This window comes from Meles meles, chromosome 11 (assembly GCF_922984935.1).
Source record: "Meles meles chromosome 11, mMelMel3.1 paternal haplotype, whole genome shotgun sequence".
Taxonomy (NCBI): domain Eukaryota; kingdom Metazoa; phylum Chordata; class Mammalia; order Carnivora; family Mustelidae; genus Meles; species Meles meles.
This window is the reverse complement of record NC_060076.1, coordinates 53,075,206-53,097,352: the sequence shown is the minus strand read 5'-3', so window position 1 is coordinate 53,097,352 and position 22,147 is coordinate 53,075,206. Positions and strand designations below refer to the sequence as shown.

Here is a 22,147-nt window from a genome sequence, read left to right as displayed (position 1 = left end):
ATATTTAATATAAAACATCTACATTTTAATTGGCCCAACTGCTCCCCAAGTGGCATTGAAAATAGTAATTCCATGGAGATTTTCCTATTCTAAGTGAGTGACTTCATGAGTAGCTTTTGCAGAATGATCCTAATGGAGGTAAAAATGATCATCTTTGGATTCTCACTAAAAGGGAATTTTTAAAGTACTTTTTTATTAACTTGTCAAAACACTTATGAGTTAAGGAATTAGAAGGAAACACCTCTTTGCTGTTTAACATCTGGGATCTAACAGGTTTTCCGTAAGACAGCAAAATCTCATTAATTCAAACTAAAATAATGTTTTTAGTTCAAAAAGTGGGAGCTAGGTTGAAAATTAATTTTGTTTAGTCATTTAATTGCAGAGTTTAAATTCATAGTACAATCAAGACAGGGAATGTTCAAAATTCTTTAAGGCATTAACTTTTCAGGAAAGTTGGAAATTTGTCCACAAAGTCTGTTTAAATAGAACTCATTATTGTACTAATTATAAATCATGTTTATATAGTCATTAGAAAATGTCCACTAATGAACTCTGCTTTCATGTAGCTTAACTCGAGCTCCAATCTCAACCAAACTGAGAACTGTAACAGAGAAGCATGGTGTCTATCTCTTTGCCATTTGAATATAGCAGCTACTCAAGCAAATATTGTTGAATGAATACATTTTCCTGAACTTTCAAAATAAGAAAAAAAATACAACACAAAGGAAAACGGTGACCTAATGGGATTCTTAAAAAGGGATGGAAGATCAAATTAGAAACAAAGATCATACACCAAATAAACAGAACATCTTAAGTTATACATCTTAAATTAGTAATAACAGGCATTATATGGTCAATTTCCATTTACCACCTCTAATTTGCCTAGAAGCTTTCTAGATTTACCGCCCCAAAGTTTTAACCAGATGTCTCAATTCATTTTTCCTTATTAAAAAATTAATATGCATAGTAAAAAAGACAATATTCTTTCTACCTCTGACCCTACCACCATATAATTATTCAACATGTTTTTATCTTGTAACACGAAAACACAACCCAGAGTGACAAGAAATTAAAATGAAAATGTCAAACTCCCAGAAGTTTACATAAGCAAATCTTTTGCATATCAAAATTTTTCTTCAATAGAATATTAAACTTTTACATAAAGACAATTCATGGATGGAAAAGAATCCTGTTTATGCATTGAAAATGATAAAATTATTTAAACATTACATGCTTCAGACTTTTCATTAATTCAGACTGACCCACTCTTAACTTGAAATGCTAGTGTTTTCCCATACCGTATATGAAATATGCCTATTATGGTTGGGTACCTGAGTATATGAGTCTCTCTACGTATAAAATTAAAATAGGGAGAAGCACCTGCTCCCCAAAACACTGAAATTTATCTAAATTTTGATTTAGAGTAAACGAAGTATTTCTCAAATCCTTAAAATCATTTTTGTAGGCAGATTTTCAGCAGCCTTCTTTCAGAGGGTTGTCCCTATCGGATACAAGCATAATTGACTACAAAAATGCCTAAGTAAAGGAAGCTAATGGCCTTGCTTAATTAAAATGTAAAACTTCACCATCTTATATTCCATTTATATGATTTTAAAGGAAGCTTCAGTAAGTCACTCTCTTGACAAGAGCATTCAGATTGCAGAGAAGGCTACAAAGGCGTTAATGACATTTACCCCCCTAATAAGAGCTGTTCACACTTCATGGTTTTTCCTTGTTATTGCTCAGGATAGACACTAGCACCTCATTGAAAGATCAGTGCTGCAAAGGAAAAAAGGCCCCTTGAGACATCTCAGACTTGAGGAAAAGCACTAAATCAGGTGATGCTACATAGATGACATATTTGATTCTCAGGGGTTCTTACTCACCCTATGGCCATGGATTTGAGGCAGTTAACATACAGCCAATCAAAACCCTCCCCCACTCCCAGAAGACAGGGCCATCCACTTCTGCAGCAGGCATAGTGAAGGCTAGGGAGAAAAGAAATAAACTTCTTTCAGGTGCCCTAGGTCTGGCAGGATCCAAATGTCTTGTACTGTTCTCAGTTAATCTCCATCGATGTGTGGCTGAATGAATAAAACACTGACCTTTTCACCTAAGAGACCACAATTTGAATCCAACGTAAAGTCACTGGAGGATCAATGGACAGAGGCACTCATATTTTAAAGCAATAAACCACTGCAAAAAGGGAAAAGGAAAAAAGTTTTTTACCGTGGTTTTGGCCAGAGATTCAACCCGGTTTCCCTGGCTCAGCTATTATGAATTGGATCTCTGATTCAGAATTGAAAAGCTCCCAGCACTGCCCCTATGGATCTCAAAATCTGGCATGAGCCCATGGCTACTGCAAGGCAGACATTCCCTCACATGTCAATACGTGGAAAAGCAATCCCGGCTGGTGATGGAATGACGGCTGACTCAATGGAATATACTCAGCATGAACTCCAATTCTGGCAGAGATGACAGGACATAGAAACAAGTAGCTCTTAATTACTCTTTCAAGGAAAATTCAAGTGTATTTTGTTGTTAATTTGAAATTCCTAAAGATGTTGCGTACGTTTAAAAGGAGGCAAGTGAATAAAGTGACTGAAGGTGTGTCCCTGACTCAACGTTGTTTTGTGTCTTTATCAACACACCATATAATAAACAGGTTTACTATGAACAGCTACCCTAGAGACAAAAACCTATAGGATAGATACTCTATTGTTTAAATGTCCATTTCTTTGAAACCTGGGCTAACCTGACCATAAGCCAATATCTTCAGTCTTCTGTGTTCCACCAAATATTCTATTATTTCAAGAAGGAATCTGAAAGAAATGCCTATTGTGCACTGCCTTCCTTTGGAGTCGCATCCTAGAGAGGATGCAGTGTGCACCAGTCTTCAAATTACCACACTTATTCCACTGCTATTTTTAAAACCAAAAAAGAAAAAACAGTCCACAGCAGGAAAAGCATATTAAAATAAAAATAGAAAATACAGCAACCACATTACTCATACTAACTAGAAAGCAGCCTCTGACACTATTATTATGGCTTTGTTAAAGAGATAAAATTACATGAGAACAAGAAAACCAGGTTAAAGTAGTTCCTTACAGAGAGGACCTTCAGTCTTCAAAGTCTCTGAGAAATGATTTCCTAGGGCCTACAGGTAAGAAATACACAATAAACTGAAGATGACTTTTGGACAGAATATGCATAGCAACAGACATCTCATTCCCTTATTGTGGGGCCTTAAGAATTATGGTCTACTCATAGCCATGCAAGGCATCGTACTATTAAAATGCAAAACTATCTGTCTGACCTCCTCTCCAAGTCCCCATCCCAAGTCTATATTGACGAGACAGAGAAAGAGAGACAGAGACAGAGAGAGAGAGAGAGAGAGAGAATACAACACTCAGTGCCACCAACAAATGAAAACACTTCCTAGGGGCGCCTGGGTGGCTCAGTGGATTAAGCCGCTGCCTTCGGCTCAGGTCATGATCTCAGGGTCCTGGGATCGAGCCCCGCATCGGGCTCTCTGCTCCACGAGGAGCCTGCTTCCTCCTCTCTCTCTGCCTGCCTCTCTGCCTACTTGTGATCTCTCTCTCTGTCAAATAAATAAATAAAATCTTTAAAAAAAAAAAAAAAAAAAAAAAGAAAACACTTCCTAGATAGCAAAAGGACCTCAATGGTGGGTTTCTAAAACAACTGTTCAGGAAGCCACTAGCCAGTGATTGGCCTTTTTGAGGGTTATTAGCAGCAACAAATGCTAGGTCTGTGAACGAAAAGAATCCCTAGTCACTCCCCATAGAAAGGGATGTGATGTAGGGTGCCTGGCTGGCTCCGTGGGTAGAGTATGTGACTTTTCATTTTGGGGTTATGAGCCCAAGGGATGTGGAGCTTACTTAAAAATAAAGTCTTTCAGGGCTCCTGGGTGGTTCAGTGGGTTAAAGCCTCTGTCTTCGGCTCAGGTCATGATCCCAGGGTCCTGGGATCCAGCCCCGCATCGGGCTCTCTGCGTGGCAGGGAGCCTGCTTCCTCCGCTCTCTCTGCCTGCCTCTCTGCCTACTTGTGATCTCTGTCTGTCAAATAAACAAATAATCTTTAAAAAATAAAGTCTTTTAAAAATATATAAATAAATAAATGTTAAGGAAGGGAGAGAGAGGGGAGGGGGGAGGAAGGAGAGAGAGGAAATAAAGAGGGGGGAGGGAGGGAGGGAGGGAGGAGGAAGGAAGGAAGGAAGGAAGGGATATGATGTAAATATTAGGTAAACCAAGATGAGCTTCTGAGCAACAGGCCCAGGCCTAGCTTAACACACTCACCTAAACCACAGCTCAGTGCTGCTCACCTAACTGAAATGCAACTCTCCCCCATAAACTTGTTCACACCTCTTCCCAACACAGCATTCTTCCTGTACGGAAAAATGCTCATTCCATCCTTTCTACTAGGTAACAATATCTCTCTTCTTCCTTAAGAAGCTCCTCTTTCAACGGGTCTTCCTAGAGTAATTCAATTTGGCAGTGGTCACTTTAATTCTACTAGCAAATGTATTGGCCAGCATTCTATTTTCCAATTGCTGCTGGCATTACTTACAAGACTATCATACATGAATCAAAGAAATGTATCTTTATTTATGTTTGTCCCATCTGTATGGATTTAGCAAGAGCTTCCAGCAACCCACACAGATGCTCATCTCACTTTCTGCTTTTTCATAGCCCTTCATGATTTCACATAGGAGACTGTGAAAGATAGGTCACTCAAAAGAAACAGATGGCTGACAGGGGCTGGGTCTTGAGAGCCTTCCCATGATTCCTTACTAAAGTCACAGATCTCGGTTTTGGGCAAGCCCTCACCATCCCCTACCTGCCCCTTCAGTCAAATTGGGAGAAACATGAGAAAAGGACATGTAGCTCCAATAAAATGTATGGACAACTAGAAGAATCACGAAGTTTCTGTTGCTCTAGAAACTTATAGGTTGTGAGGAATGGTGAATTGGAAAATGGCTTTACTTACAGAATTAATATTTACTGAGCTCTACTACGAATTTAATGAATGATTTCCCTTTATTCTCAAAACTCCAATGAGGAGGTATCTGCAAAATGTGGCTTACAGAAACTATGCATTTTTTTGCAAGGCTAGAGAGCTAATTAATGGTGGAATTGAGGTCCAAACCTAGAGTTCAGGAGCCTTCCACTTCAAACTCAACAAGGAGCTTGTCAGGGTATTGCTCTGGAGACCAGATGGTTTAATCAGTGTCATCCCAGAGAATATCCATTTCAAGTAAATCTGAACTGGTTCTGATCAGATGGCAAGTGGCCAGAGAGCTGTGGGCTCATTTGTTGTTCCTCCCAGGGAACACAAAAACCCTCTCTCCATGTCCCACAGACACAAATTCTATTCTACCAGTTACTGCATTCCATCCTGGAAGTTGGTAAGCTATCTATTTCTACTTTGCAAGGGTAAAGGGAGGAATATTTTTACTTTAAGCACAAAACATCAAGCTATGTCCTTGGATATAAGGTGTTTATTTTCATTGCTGTTCAAACAGTTAGAGCTTCGGGAAGGGATTCAAAATCCCTATATTCCACTTCCAGTTTTGACCCTGCCTGAGACCTTCAGCCATGGTAACTTTAAAACCAGGGATAACAGGCTCTGAAACCATCTCTCTAATAAGGAGGTTAAGAGAATTGCTGGGATAATGTCTGTAGAGTGGTCCAAGCACTCTGGAAAGCAGATACTGTAAATACAAGACATTGTTCTGAACCATCTACCTCTTATATATCCCTGCCAAAGACAGGGGGATCTTGATCATTCATACCTGTGATTTTTCTTTTCTGAAAGAGATTCACATATTGTTGACATAATACAAAGACATCTTATGTTATGGTGGTGATAACCAATCTTTAGTTGGAGTCAAATAATCCCTCCTCTGGGTGAGTACTATGGGTCATCTATACATTCTTATAATTGTGATCATACAGCCTGCACCATTGGCTTATGGCGGCTTGGTCCTGCCCAGTGAAGGCTTCCTGAGAGATCTCTTCTGTACTTAGCACACAGTCATTGATTAGTAAAATTTGCTATTTGAAGGACTACCTAAATGAATTTAATCCTAGAAGCATTCTTCTTTCTGCTCCAGAAATTTCCTAAAAATCTGTGAGGTCAGCTAATACCCATAAAAAATGTTGTCTGTTTTAAATAAGTTTTGCTTTATGCAGTGAGGTGAAAGCCCAGATATTCCAACCATTTTAAGAGATTCATCAAGTAGTCATCATTCTGTGCCCAGTGCTTAGAAGAATATTGGAAGAGTTGATGAAATAGAAAAATGCAAGGGTGGGGCGCCTGGGTGGCTCAGTGGTTTAAGCCTCTGCCTTCGGCTCAGGTCATGATCTCAGGGTCCTGGGATCGAGCCCCGCATCGGGCTCTCTGCTCAGTGGCGAGCCTGTTTCTCCCTCTCTCTCTGCCTGCCTCTCTGCCTGCTTGTGACCTCTCTCTCTGTCAAATAAATAAATAAAATATTTAAAAAAAAAAATGCAAGGGTAATAAAGTGACTGTCATTTTTGGAATACGCTAATACTTAAAAACTTAAAAAAAGAAAAAGCACACAAACATATTCACACACTCACAATGTAGAACCTGTTAACAAGAGTGCTGTGGGCTAGCCACTGCACTAAGTACTTTATAAATATCATTTCCTTTAACTCTACAAATGAAGAAACTGAGGTTCAAATATGTTAAATGGCCTACCTTAAGGAACAAAGCTATCAAAAGTTGAAACCAAGATTCATACCCAAGTCTGTCTCACACCAAGGTCTAAAGCCTTTGTCACCATACTTTACTGCCCCTTACTCGTAATCAGGTCTATATCACATAGGTACATATAGGCAGGTTTGTGTGTGCATGTATGGACATATGTGTGTCTGTCTTGTTTCCAACTGAATAGTAGCTATTCTTTTGGCCAACTGTATGGGAAGGCACTCTGTTCTAAAAGACACAGTGAAATATTAAAAAAAAAAAAAATCCTGGATTTAAGGCTGCTTTATACACAAAGGTCTTAAATGGCCATGTTGGGAAGAGTCTATACCATCATCCTTTTCATCATTATGTTAATCTTTAACATTTACTGGATACTTAGCAAGTGGCACTACTAAAGGCTTTATATGCATCATCTTATTTTATCTTCACAATAAACCAATGAGGTACTGTTAGTATCCTCGCTTTACAGGTGAGGGAACCAAGGCTTGGGTAGCTAAAGACACAGCCTGTTTTTACACATTTAGTAAGAAATGGAATTGGGATTCAAACCCACAGACCTGCTTTAACCCACTACTCTGTTGCTCTAAGCTTGCCTTGTCCAGTTGTATAAAAGAAGGTAGAATTACAGCTAGGCCACCAAACCTGAGTGGGGCACTGATCTGGGCTCCTCCTCCATGGTGGAAAGGTACAGCTGGGAGTGGCTGCTCAGTCCCAGACTACACGTCCTCACTCCTAAGTGACTACTTGGCCCCATTTAGATGGAAGCTCTGATCAGTGACTGGTAGGAGAAATGACCCACTCTGCTTTCTGACCTGGTCCATGAAAACCTTCCACACAGAACCTCTATCCTCTCTCAGCACTGCCACTTGGATGAGGAGCCTGAGGCCCCAGAGAACAGCAGAGCTACAAAACAGCAGAGGCCCTAAGTTGCTGGAGATGTTTGGGGAGATCAAAGCACCTCGGGGAGGAAAATGTTCCCCAACCAGGAATGCTGACCGATCTCGCTGAGAGAGAAATAAACTCCTGTTGTATTAGGCCACTAGTATTTCAGGGTTTACTTACTAAAACAATTAGCATTTATCTTATTAACTAAAGTTTAAAATGTATTTATCCTTTTCTAAGCATTTGATCTCTGCAGAGAAACAGGTTTATCTTATTAACTGAAGTTTAAAATGTATTTATCCTTTTCCAAGCATTTGGTGTCTGCAGAGAAACAGGTTTGACACCTGGTGTTTCTCTGCTGTAACCAATCAGAGTTAGGTTTATGCACAGATACAAGCGAAAACAAAAACCAACTTCAGTGGTGGTTTATAATATGCTTTCATCTACATTAGTTCACCTTTTTGCCATTCAGGAGCAAGGGGGATTGGGCGCCTGGGTGGCTCAGTGGGTTAAAGCCTCTGCTTTCAGCTCAGGTCACGGTCCCAGGGTCCTGGCATCAAGCCCCCATCGGGCTCTCTGCTCAGCAGGGAGCCTGCTTCCTTCTCTCTCTCTGTCTGCCTCTCTGCCTACTTGTGATCTCTGTCTGTCAGAAATAAATAAATAAAATCTTAAAAAAAAAAAAAGAGCAAGAGAGGTAAAAGGGGTTATCTCAGTTTTAAAGTTGAAAAACTGTGGGGGCACTTGGGTGGCTCAGTCAGTTGAATGTCCGACTCTTGGTTTTGGCTCAGGTCATGATATCAGGGTTGTGAGATCAAGCCCTGCCTCGGGCTCTGCACTGGGTATGGAGCCTACTTATGATTCTCTCTCTCCCTCTGTCCCTCCACCACCTTCCATCTCCAAGAAAGAAAGAAAGAAAAAAGAAAGGAAAGGAAGAAGAGAAGGAGGAGGAGGAAGAAGAAGAAACTGTGGCTGAGAATGGCCAATTTTCCATACTCACATATATAATCAGTGACAGTACGGGGACTTTAGCCCAATACTCTAACTCAATGTCCAGTGCCCCTCTGCCATCCAACTCGATATCCTTTTATGGACCCAGAAAAGAGCTAGTTCATCTCTGCTCCACCTTCTGCACATGATAAAAGTTGAAATCTTGTTGATTAGGTTTTTTAACACTCTTACAAAGGTATGTATTCCTGGAAAGGTTAGTCAAAGAGCAGAATTTACAATGAAGCATTACTGATAAATATCAGATCTAGAGAAAAATTGGGGTTATGGAAATGGTAGAGGAAGGTAATCTGAAACACAGTAGAATATCAAGAAATACCCAGAAAAGGGATACAAAAAAAAAAAAAAAAAAAGACGGACTAATTTCACTGAAATCAGGTGGATAAAACCTGTCACTGAATGCCCAGAGTCATCTTAACTGTCTTTGCAGTTCAAGATTCTCAGGCTTTCTCTGTTCTCTACAACACGCTCCTCTGATAATACAAGGCCCTCACAGATTACATTCTGGAAAGACATCTTGGTTGTCTTAAAACAACAACAAAAAATAAATATTCCACACAGAATCGGAGACCTGAGTTCAAATCAGATTCCAAAATTTTCTCCCTCTGATATTTTGGAAGCACTATTATGTATCAAGCTGGCTACTAGGGTTGGGTTACAGTGGTGAGCAAGAGATAAGGGGTTCTTATCCTCAGGAAGCTTATAGTGCATCAATTAATAGCTTCTGTGATCATGGGAAAGTCATTCAATCTCTTTGAATTTCAACTACTCCAAATGTTAATTCACTGGCAATATCTACAAGAAATGGTATATAAGAGGATTCAAAGAGCTAACATATGTGAACTTGCTCTGAGAAGGGCTGTTTAAATACAAATGTTTGCTGAATATTGACGTTTTCTACCACATGGATACCACAAAACACTTGTTCTACACAGACCACTAGCTAGGGCGTGTGGGAGCCTTTGTTTCTCCTCCTATTGCCCTCAGGAGCCCATGTGTCCTTACAGTACCTACGAAGCCTGAGGAAAGCCTACAAGCCGTTGGACCAACCGGTTACTGCATATTCCATGAGTTTCATGGTGAAACATCAAGCTATACCAAGTGAAGCAGGTTTCTTTACACATTCATTTAATAAATATTTATTGAGTGCCTTCCCTTTGTGGCATTCCCTAGTGAGGAAGCCAAGAAGAAAACCATTTTAACAGTTGACTTAATTGATTGATTTTAAATTGGATTGGAACTTGAGGGAAACAGTCTTGAGGTAGAGCCACACAAGAAAACACTTACACTGGTTAACCTGGACAGAAAAGATCTCTGCAAAAGAGTGGGACTTCAGCTGACACCTAAAGAATAAGAAACTGCCAACCTGAAGAGAGGAGTAGGGGTGTCCAGGCAGAAGAACCCATATATGAGAATGCCCCAAGTTGAGGAAGAGTTCTGAGAAGCTTGACGGGAAAAGGCTATGAAATGGAAAGGGTTCGTGGAGTCGTTTACCTACTCTCACAAACCACTTATTCCAGAACTTCTCAGAGCCTTTATGCTGATGTGTACCTTGATGCTCCATCAGAAGGATCCTGAGTGTAGTTCCTCCCAAATCTGAAGTCAGACCTCAGGAAGACTAGTGCCCCCAGAATACTCTGGGAAATAATCTCTTAAAGTGTTGACAGTTCTATTAGTTCTGATTGTTTCAAGACACAGGTAGTTTGAAATATGCACCCCCACCCGCCCTCTCAAAGGCTGCTGACACCTTAGGTAATTATTCGGAGTGTCTGATATGGTTCTCTGAATTCTGGCAGAACTCATTTGCAAAGCACGAGATTTCCATAGATGGACCAGTATATGGGCCCTGGCAAGTCAGATACACATTCAAACTGAAAAATGACTGTGTGAAAACCTGATTTTTAAATGATTAAATTCAACAATGATAATCACCTATCCTCTTATACCCTAAGTCAAAGGCAGGGAAAATGGGGAAAGGACACAACATTGCTTTTATTTATTGTCAATAAATGTACCATGCAATATAAACTTGAAAAAAGAATTACTCTTTGGCAGCAGGAAAACATTTTATGTTCCTTTAGATTTTAGCATCTAACTGCATATTTCCTTTTTCTGCTGTTTCGTGGGAAAATACCTAAAACTTACCTCACTTTTTCTGTACTTTATGAATGAGCACTCTAATTGCCACACAGGAGAATGCTGGGTTTTCTACCTTTAAGATGTTACCTGGATTCTTAAATCAGTGTGGTCCCAGTTCTGCTATACGTTTTACACCTAGCTGGCTCACTTACGGATTACACGGATAATTACAGAAGTGAAAAAGCCATTTTTATCAAAACAGCAAAGGATTCTTAAAAGATATTGCTAATCTTTTAAATGAATCTGGGCCATCACTATCACCTCTTTCTTTCCTTTTAATAACCTCCTCAGACATGCTCCTCTTTTCCCCTACATCTAAAAATTCAAAATCAGATCAGACACCTGCTATTCTTCCACATTCAAAACTATCTCTGAAACCAGCAGTAGCTGTGTATACATAAGGGATGGAGGTTTAGGCCCAGAGAGAGTTAAATTAATACCCTGGCTTCACCAGTTCAACTTACCGTACATCTTCATTTGCCCAGTAACACAATCTATAGCCAACTGCTAACCAAGTCAATATGTGGTAAGACTAACAGCCACCCTAACTTGCCTTGATAATTATTCTCCTTTAACTGACATAATATTCAATATACTGTTGTTGAGAGCAATAATGCTAAAATTGATGCCTTGAGGGCTACAAGACAATTGAGTTTTAGCCAGATAGAATGACTTGTACGCTAACAGTGCATTACAGGGTTCCACAACCTTTGGACACACTGTTTACATCTTCCTTGCATGAAAATGTTACATATAATTATATTCAAAGTCATTTGTGTATACCTTATCATTACTACATATAATTTTTAAAATACTGGCCAATAACCAAATCACATTGCTTTAGAGGAAAAGGGTTTATTTCTATGGACTAGCTCTTGTTTTTTGAGTCTTGTTTTGTTTTGTTTTTTAACAAACTGAGCATTTTCTCACTACACTGCTCTCTGTCCTTCAACCTCTTGCTTTTTCCCTAAACCAAAAACCATTTTCACAAGGAAGAAATAGATGATAAATGCTAAGGAACCAAAAGAATCATTTAAATAAAATCTATTTTACATCAATCCTATCAATAAAACAAGACAGAAACTAAACCTAGTATTCTTCTAATGTAAAAATCATCTATGATTTTCTCCAAATGTCAATTCTAGGCCCTGAATGGAGAAGCAGATTATATTAAGGCTTTGTCAAAATCTATATTAAGTTAATAAAAATTAATTATAACTTAAGTATCACAATAAATGACAGAATTTTTCATATGCAGTATTTCACCCTAAAATAAGAGACTTTATAAATTTCAGTTCATGGTTTTGCTGAATTTTCCTCTTACATTTAATTTCTCTTGCGATTTTGTATTGTTAAAGCCTGGGCCCTAACACAAAAAGAAATATGGAGTACATTTCAAAGTACATTTTCTACGCACGCCTTAGAGATAGGCTGAAACAGAGAAAAGTTATCATTTAAATAATAATTTCAAGTAAAACAAAGAACAGGTACTGGTCAGGGCAAAACATCAGGACCATGTCAGAGAACAACCAGCAGGTTACAGACTTATTGCCATCAAAATGCTACAGTGAACTGGGTGGTTAAGAGGGTAACTAATCAGTCATGCACATATCTGTTTGGACAGGAAGATACCATGCGTCTGCTCCAGACAGCTCAGGCAAAAACATACACACAGAACTGAAACACAGCACTGATGACAGAACTAAGCACCAGAGTGGAGGGAGTAAAGGTAGTACTAGACTGGGGTGTACTATCACAGGTTTTGAATAAAGAGTGCTTCATCACTAACAGTGACTGTTCACGCTAACGGTTCTGTTCAAATACGTGCAAGAGCTTTATTCCCTTCTGTAGAGTAAGAGCTATCCCAAATGGATATTAACAATGACTCTGTGGAAACGGATATAGAAAGATGTGGCACCATATCTATTCCAGGCCAGTATGAGCAGGTACCGTGCTTTATTTTTCCTGGCCTCTTCCTTCTGGACCTCATGCCCCCTCAGGTCCCCTGACCACCCAGGACTTAACTTTCCACTCACCCCACTGAAATGCCCCCATCCTGAGGCAAATGAGATAATGCTTGTGAAAGTCTTCTATAAACTAAAAACGTAATATATAATTATTCCTATTATCATCATCATCTTGTCTTCTGAGGGCCAAATTCTCTGTGCCTTCCAAGCTGACACCTCACTAAACTAAGCAATGATTCAACGCCGACCAAAGCAGTCACAGGAGCAGACGGGTTCTTCCACCGTCTGTCTCTCTCTCCTTCCTGTCATCACACCTCTCTGCTCTCCTGCCCTGGCTAACACCTGGAGGTACCACATAGGAGAATGACAGGAATGTGTGTGTTTTTATGCCAGGTTAAAGCAAGGGGGAGATGTGAGGCCCTCCACTCATCACATACCAAGCTGGCAGCCAAAACTTTGCACACAACACACGGTGATTCGGGGAATAAACAAGGCCGGCAGAGCCAAAAGCAGGTTTGTTGTTTTTTTTTGTTTGTTTGTTTGTTTTGTTTTGTGTTTTTTTTTAAAGGGGGTCAATTCTCCTGGTATTATTCCCACAAGAAATTTTAAAAATCACTTCAGATTCTACCTTCTCCAACTGTGATCTCCTTTGGCAGGAGGGAGTACTTCTTCATCGTCCAGTGTAGTCTTTTTGGATCCTGGGGTCTCCCAACATGCTGTTTTCAACATTTACCCTTCAAGGGTCGTAGGAAGACAGATGGCCATAAAAACATTTCAGAGGCAAAGTACACAATGCAAAGCGACTCATGACATACTGCAAAAAATGACGAGAAATGCAGGGAGGTTGGGGTGGGGGTGGGAAGTGGAGGTTGCTGGCCTCAAGGAGAAGTCTTAAGACCCTTACCAGGTCGCAAGCACCATTGATAACAAAGAAGAGGCTCAGGTTGGACGAACAGGTGTTGTGAAAGCCAATTCTACAACCATGTCTGTATTTTGGAATGTGGAGGTTTACTGGTTACAAAAGCAGAGAGTGTACAGAGGTTACGGTTCCTTTAATTCAGATGAAGATGCAATAATTAGGGCACAGAGACAACCAAAACAAAACAAAACAAAACAAAACCAAAAAAAAAAAAAAAAACCCACTAAACCTACAAATACGGTGCAAGCAAAAGCCCTACTAAACCCAGAAGAAATGTAATCTCAGATTTTCACAAACACGTCACCCACCTCCAAGAGCCCTTCCCTTCAGTGGGGCTACAATCAGACTTGCTGGAGAAGCAGGAGGCCCACGTTGTAGGGAGAGAGAGAGCTGAGTTTAAAAAGATGCAAACAGCAATGCTAGGCAACAGGCCACTTGTTCCTTTCTACCATCCACCCCTGAGGCCCAGTGCCAGCCTGCTGGGACACAGTTCCTTCTTTCCAGCTCTCTGACAAGCCTGCCGAAGGGACCACCTTAATCAGAAGAGCGTGTGCACACCCAGGCCTGTGAGGGGCAGGAAAGAGACCAGGTTGGTGAGGCTTCTCCCTCAACCCGTCCCAGAGCTGGCGGGACACCAGCAGCGCCGTCCTCCCCCTACCTGAAGGATGTACCCCCGGACGTAGTCCCGCAGCGTCCAGCCCAGGCCATGCAGTATGTGCAGCACCTCCTCCTGCTTCAGGACACTGAAGAGACGGTCCAGCAGGATCTTTAGCCGCACGGGCACCGCCTGCGTCCCGTAGAGCATCAGGCTGCTGATGTCGAACACCACGTTGGACTGCACGATCTCCACCTGGGTGGGGTGGTACAGGTGCTGCGTGCTGAGCTTATCCAAGGCTGTGGTGGTCCCACCAGAGTTCCAGAGGTGGGCAGGAATACAGACATGGAGGGAAAGGGCAGAGACAAAGAAAGTAGAAACAAGTCACTGGATGTCATCAGGGTTCCATTTCCACAGATGGACCATGCCTACAGATGTTTAAATGAGATTTTGCAATGAAAACAGTTCTCGTCCCACCTCCTCCCTGCTTTTGCCTTTTTCCTTTGATTTGGTATGTCTATAAATTACAGACAACAGCAAATACAAAACAAATCCGACTTTCAGAAAGCCCCCGAGGATGCTTCTCAATGCGTGAAAACCTGACTAATTTAATTTGCCAACTGAACTACAGCTCAGCCCAAATTGCCATGGTGTCCTCCACGCCCCCCAACAAAAACAGAGGGACAAACAATTCCCGCCTCCTGCCATAAGCACAGGCTGAACCAATATCACTTTTCTGAATAAGACTCACCCCTTATCATACTTGAATGGTTTAAAGAGGAAGAGGAGCATGCTTTATAGACTACAGGGTTAAAAAACCCCACGTGAGGGGATAAGGGCTTGTAATGTAACTCAAGTGAAATTAGCAAGCAGGGATATCCCAAGAGGTAGTTCTTCCAACTCTCCCTCTTGTTATTTACCTGTTAGACAGTTTAATGTTCACTGGCCTGCTCAAGAAAAAGGAATTCACAGGTGTAACTTGGTCACTTTTTATAAGCAGCTCTGACAAGGGTTTAGTATCAGATGAAAATAGGCAAAAAAATGACAAACCTCAAAGTGGAAGAATTTCTGTGTATTTCAGGGGTGTTACCTCAGTACAGAAAACTGAGGATGACCATCCTCCCAGTAAACACCTCAGGTCTTTTTCTTAAGTCTAAGAAGTTACATCTAGATCTAAAAGCCAAGATAAGGTCATACATTCTAGTCCCCATCCTTATCTGAGCTCCTGGGAACCCTGCTGCAGATAATGTAATTACATTTTTCCTCAGTTTCTCTACAGTGAACAATTAAGATAACATTGTCTCATCCACAAGGCTCAAAGAGATGCTGCAAAGATTAATGGGATAATGAGTGAGAGGTGCTTTGAACTTGTTAAGAGAGCACAAAAGCCTTAGATCAACTGTCAGAATTATACACAGATGACCTTCTAGAGAATAAAAAAGATAAACATGTGAGCCTGAAAGATGGTCATCTAATCTCTTAAGTCAGGCAAATGGATATCAGACAACAACCAGGCTTAAATCGCAACTACACCTGAGAACGCCCAAGGTTTTTGCACGTTCTAAAGGCACTGCCTGGCTTTCTCAACCTCTCTTCCCAGCACTGCGCCCCTCACAGAATAGACTCCTGTACCTGCGCAATCTGAGCAACTCCTGTTTGAAGATGCCCATATTTCCGCATATTAATGCAGGTATTTAAAAGTACCTGCACACACACACTTTTTTTTTTAGTATTTCAAATGTATTTTTTCAGGGTTCCTCCTCCACTCTCGTTTCCTCCTGACTTATGGTCACCAGAGAGTTCATGTACTCTTGATAAATTGCTTTCTTACATCCACAGTGTAAAGGCCCTTATCATTTACCCGCTGGCTTCATTCAACACATTTACTCCCAGGAATACTTTGTCAAAGAGTTCGGGTTTCCTCATACTTCATTTCTTGCAGCTGATTTGTCTGATCTTTCCTATTCTAGTGGTTAAGTCAACTTTGAATAAATAGCTTTAAAAATTAATTTAACGTTTGGGAAAGATAAGGGATTCACAAGCCTAGGGATTGAAGTCTTCTCTCATTCCATAGGGCATTTAGACTGCAAAAATGTAGGAATGGGGTATTATTATCCCTGTTCTTCTTCAAGTAGAGCCTTACTACTCAGCCTTCTGATGGGTAAGCTGCTCTGCTTACAGAATCCAGTGACCAGGTCGGAGGAATCTGCTCCTCTCCCATTTCCCTTCCTCCACCCCTCCAGGTCTGCATCAAACACTTCTTCACCAATTACACTGCTAGCACGACAAACAGGAAATGAAGAGGGTACAAAAGAGGGGGAAAAAGATGACACCAAGTCTCAATTTCTGTTCCCACGTTTGGTGCCTACAGCCATGCATCAAGTCCACACAGGTGTGTGTACCTATGTGTTCGAGGGCTGGGTGGAAAGCTGTCACCCTCTCCCTCCTGCTCTTCAAAAAAGGGCTGGCAGTTTAAGGAGGCAAAGAGGACTAAAGTGTTTAGGCTCCAGAAACAAAGAGAAGTTGTTCAGACAACTGAAAGAGCACAAGTGGGAAGGTAAAGCAAAAACATTTCCCTAGATATGCTTTTGAGAACAACAGAGTAAGAATATACCTGATTTTTCTTCATAGATATGCCATGTCAAAAAGGAAAAATGATGTTATAGCCACATAAATACATGGCAGGGATCAACAACTTTTTCTGTAAAATGCCAGACAGTAAATATTTTCGGTCTGTGGATCAAACGTTTTGTTTCACAGGTACTCACTTCTGCTGTTACAGAGGGAGAGCAGATAAGACTTAAACTAATGGGGGTGTCGGCATGCCAATAAAACTTTTTTACATAAATAGGCACCTGGCCACATTTATACTGATATGGAGGATGAAAGGGTAGCCCAGATATTTAAAGAAAGTCAACAGTAGATAAGGGAAAAAACCTGAGTGTGATTTTTTTTTTTTTTTTTTTTTTTTTTTTTAAAGATTTTATTTATTTACTTGACAGACAGAGATCACAAGTAGGCAGAGAGGCAGGCAGAGAGAGAGAGGAGGAAGCAGGCTGTCCGCAGAGCAGAGAGCCCGACGCGGGGCTCGATCCCAGAACCCCGGGATCATGACCCGAGCCGAAGGCAGAGGCCTTAACCCACTGAGCCACCCAGGCGCCCCCCTGAGTGTGATTTAAGCAGCAATTATCTAGGAGATGAGTCTCAGACAAAGGAATGAAAAATTAAACTGCCCAGTTTGCAGGTGTCAACTACAAATTTCAACATGTACACATCATCAAAGATTATGATCTGTCAAATTTCTTGAATGTATCAAAATTCTCTGCCTTACGACTGCTGGATCATACTAAGTCACCAAGCTGCCGACAACTTTGGGGGATGCTGCCTAGGTGGGTAAAGGGTAAGTGGCAATTTTTTAAGTTATCCTAATAATGGTGAACTGAGTCTGCCTCATGTAATGATCTTCCTATATCTGACTGTGGAGGACGGAAGTCTGAGTCTTAGTGGGGTTAGGAATATGAGTTGGGCCAATGGGGTGAATAAAATGTAGGGCAAGAACTTGTTCAGCCGAATGGAGTGAGAAAAGAGGGTCACCTACCTTTATACCTTATGGGTCTAAGCACCTTAAATTGCTCTATACCAAGGGTATTCCCCAAATTTCATTTTCAAATGAACTCTTAAGAAAAACTGGGTATAAAAACATATAAAAGTAAAACTATTCTTGGAGAAGCTGGAGTGCGTGTGGATTAGAGAACTTCTAATAATTTGTCATTCTCTTCTTCCATTCAACTTGTTTAAGCTAGGACTCCTAGAGTTGCTGGAAGCACAGTGTAAAAAAAAAAAAGCACTTTTCTATACAATAAAATGATGTCAACTGCTTTGCCTGATTTATGTCTATTCCCCTTCAATCTGGTACCAGAAACTTGATTTCCCTTTAGGGAGTCACTCTTCCCCTACACGCAGTATCAATTATTTCGCAGACCAGAATGTTGTGTTCCTTGAGTCAGGCCTGGAAACCAGGGTATCTCGGCCCCAGGCACAGCACCTGGTTCAAGAATGGGCAAGTGACCTAAGTCTAAACGGAGAGGCTAACTCTAGGATTTTAGTTAGAACTACTGGGAAGTCTTCTCTTTCCTGGAAATTTGCAGCCAATCTATATGCTTGAGAATGAGAATCACATGGAAGACCATCAGGCTGCAAGACCGTCTTAGAAAGACCAAGTACTGATAATAATGGTTTGATCCAGAAGACACAGATATGGCAATGTTAAGGCCGGAATTTTCAGTTACATGAGCCAAAGAAATCTCTCCTCACTCTCCCTTTTTATGTCTGCCTGAAGCAGGATTCCATAATTTGTACCTAAAGGAGGCTTAACTAAGACAATCACTTTTGGGGATACTTTTCCAGCTCAATTCAATGTAATTTCAAAGCAGCTATCAGTGGTTCAACTAAAGGTATATTAGTCCCAGGCCCAATGATACTCACAATTTATCCAATGACTAGAAATAGGATGTCCTTAACAAATTCCTATCTTATACAACTTTACGAAGGATAATGGATACCATCAACATTATTAGATAAAAAATAATGGTGTGTTGGGGGGCGGATAAATAAATTGACCATTTAAGTACTAACTAAAAGTCAGGCATCATTCTAGGGGGTTACAATGATCTCCTTTAATCCTTCAAAAAAAATTAAAAACACACAGTGTCACTCTTATTGTGTGTTCAGAGATCACAGGCTCAATGAAGTAAAGTAACTGGCCTAAGGTCACTTAGTTATTTCTCCCAAGAAAATTCTGTTTCCACCACATGTTCAGATAAACAGTAAGTCTGGAAACTTGCAAGACTTCATCATGTTGGAAGCCCCTCACTCCCAGCAATCTGGGCTTCTTGCCATCCCTCTGCTGAAGCAAGCATTTCAAAGGTCACCAACACCTGCCTTACTATGAAATCCAATAGCTTTTCCCTTCATTGTTCTCCATGACCTCTTCACAGCAGCTGACCTTACTGATCACCACTCCTCCCGTAACGCTCTTCCCCTTCATTCATGCATACATTCATTTATTCACCCTCACTATTAACTCAACAGCAACGTAGGAACTACACGCAGAAGCTAAAGTAATTTATGTTGTGGCCTCCACCTTCAAAAGGAGACAGACGCAACCAGTATAAATGCTATAGAAGAGATTTGATAAAGTACTGTATGGTAACTGCCAGGAGGGCACAGTCTTATTCAGCAAGTGAGAAAGGAGGAGTGCAGTCTAGGTAGATGGAACGAAGGCCGGCGCTCTCAAACATTACATGCATCAGAATCACCTGCAGGGCTTATTAGACACAGATTGCTGGGCCACTGTCCCCAGAGTTTCTGGCTGGGGCTGTGGTGGGGACCAAGGGTTTGCATTTTTTTTTAAAGGTTTTATTTATTTATTTGACAGAGAGAGAGAGAGAGAAATATCACAAGTAGACAGAAGGCAGGCAGAGAGAGAGGGGGAAGCAGGCTCCCCGCTGAGTGGAGAACCTGATGTGGGACTCGATCCCAGGACCCTGAGATCATGACCTGAGCCGAAGGCAGTGGCTTAACCCACTGAGTCACCCAGGTGCCCCAAGGGTTTGCATTTCAATAAGTCTCCACAAAATGCTGATGCTGCTGGCCAGGGACCACACTTTGAGAACCACTGAACTAATGGGATACATGGAAGAGAACGAATATCCACAGAATGTCTAATACTTGAGGCCAAATAGTTAGAGATAAGTACAAAAGAGTCAAAACGGCAAAGTGTAAGGAGCCTTAATACAAAAGGCCAAAAGCCGTGGAAAGCTTATGATATAATTTTATTTCCTGTTAATAGGATATAGAAAACATTAAACATTTTATAAGATAAAAATGTCTTATGATTCTAAATATAAAACTTTGATGAGGGTCCACAAGTTGAATTAAAACAATGGCTGTCAACTTGAGGGACATGGAACGTGTTCAGCAGTAAAAGCCACTGAATAAACTTCAGCCACAAAGCCACAACCCCCATTTCTCCTCTGAAAATTATACCCTTCCTTCTTTACAAAATAATGGTGTAGTCGGACTTAACTTATACAGTGCAATGGCCAAGGGTGGAAAACTCTCCTGGGTGCCAAAATAAATGAGGCTTTGTAGAAGCCTCCTTTAATTATTAATAACAGCATCAAGAACCTGGGAAGGTGGGGCGCCTGGGTGGCTCAGTGGGTTGGGCCTCTGCCTTCGGCTCAGGTCATGATCTCAGGGTCCTGGGATCGAGCCCCACATCCGGCTCTCTGCTCAGTGGGGAGCCTGCTTCTCTCTCTCTCTCTGCCTGCCTCTCTGCCTACTTGTGATCTCTGTCTGGTCTGTCTGTCAAATAAGTAAATAAAATCTTTAAAAAAAAAAAAAAAAAAAGAACCTGGGAAGGTTTATTTCCTGACTATACCTATATGGGTAAGGAGCAGCTAGAACCTGATACTTGGGTCTGTGTTGGAATGTTCAGAATTCAGACAGAACATAAAATGGGACAAGAGTAATGCATTCACCTCTAGCATTCCTATCTATTTTAACAATGAATCACTCTATAGAATGTATCCTTGTGAGAGCAAAGCACAAGTGTCCAATACTGAAAATGGCTTTTGCCTCCCAAAACATTCAAAGGCAAGCCATTCTTTTCAATTAATCCTGACACTCAACCCTAGCAGTTGGGATCATTACCTGGGAAGAAAAACCCCTGAGCCTATGACATGTCTATTCTTTTAAATTCAGTCTGACTATTTTCCTGGACCTATAAACTTTGTAAGACATACTAGATAAAATGTGAATAGAAATTTTACATGATATTTCAGACAACCTACTTAATCAAATACCAAATATTTATTTCAGCTATGATTAATCATTATTTTCTTTGAAGATTTTATTTATTTATTTGACAGAGATCACAAGTAGGCAGAGAGGCAGGTGGGGGGTGGGCAGGCTCCCCACCCAGCAGAGAGCCTGATGCAGGGCTCGATCCCAGGACCCTGGGATCATGACCTGAGCTGAAGGCAGAGGCTTTAATGCACTGAGCCACCCAGGTGCCCCTGATTAATCATCGTTTTTGTCTTTCTTTTTTATTTGAGAGGAAGTCGGGAGGGGCTAAGGAGGGAGGGGCAGAGAGAAGGGGAGAGGGAGTCTTAAGCAGGTTCCACACTGAGCATGGAGCCTGACGTGGGGCTTGATCTCATGACCCTGCAGTCATGACTTGAGCCAAAATCAAGAGTCAGACACTTAACTGACTGAGACACCCAGGTGCCCCTCAGCTTATTTCTTATAAAATTTTAAATATTTTCCACATCCTGTTAGTAAAAGTAAAATTAACATAAATTATGATCTAAAGCCAAGGCACCTAATTTTTAGCAGTACATAACTGATTTCATTAAATACATAAAACCACTTTTAACCATGAGATCTATCAAAATTAACAAATGTTTTTATAATGTACAACTCTTACCTAATGTGTTCCTGAAGTCCAACACTATAGTGTGATACACATATGGAGCCACATGACTAAGATCATGACCTTTTTTCCTAGGACTTCTAACACACTCTTCAAAAAAATATTAGGTTTACATTATACTATATCATTACTAATTAAGTAATAAGAAATAGCATTTCTGTTGTAAACAGAGTAATTTTATTAGCTCCACATTTTATTCTAGACTGTTTTGGTAATCTACCCTATGAAATGCAGTCCATAACATATTGATTTTTTAATAATTTTTCTCAAAATGCATATTAATACATTTATTTGAATCAAAATGTGAGTTCAATTTCTTGCAATGAAAATTAAATGTGGAAGCATAATTTGAGCATGACCACTGCTGGAAATTTTCATCAATCAAGATAGCTGAA

General features: G+C 40.7%; 1 protein-coding gene across 3 annotated transcripts in view; it reads right to left on the bottom strand.

Annotated features, from left to right (window-relative positions):
* Positions 1–22,147, bottom strand: part of BNC2 (basonuclin 2) — a 430,229-nt gene that overhangs the window by 115,720 nt on the left and 292,362 nt on the right. For all 3 annotated transcript variants that reach the window (XM_046023703.1, XM_046023704.1, XM_046023705.1), the window contains one exon: positions 14,321–14,556. In XM_046023703.1, the coding sequence (XP_045879659.1) occupies positions 14,321–14,556 (236 nt within the window). The remainder of the gene's footprint in view (positions 1–14,320; positions 14,557–22,147) is intronic.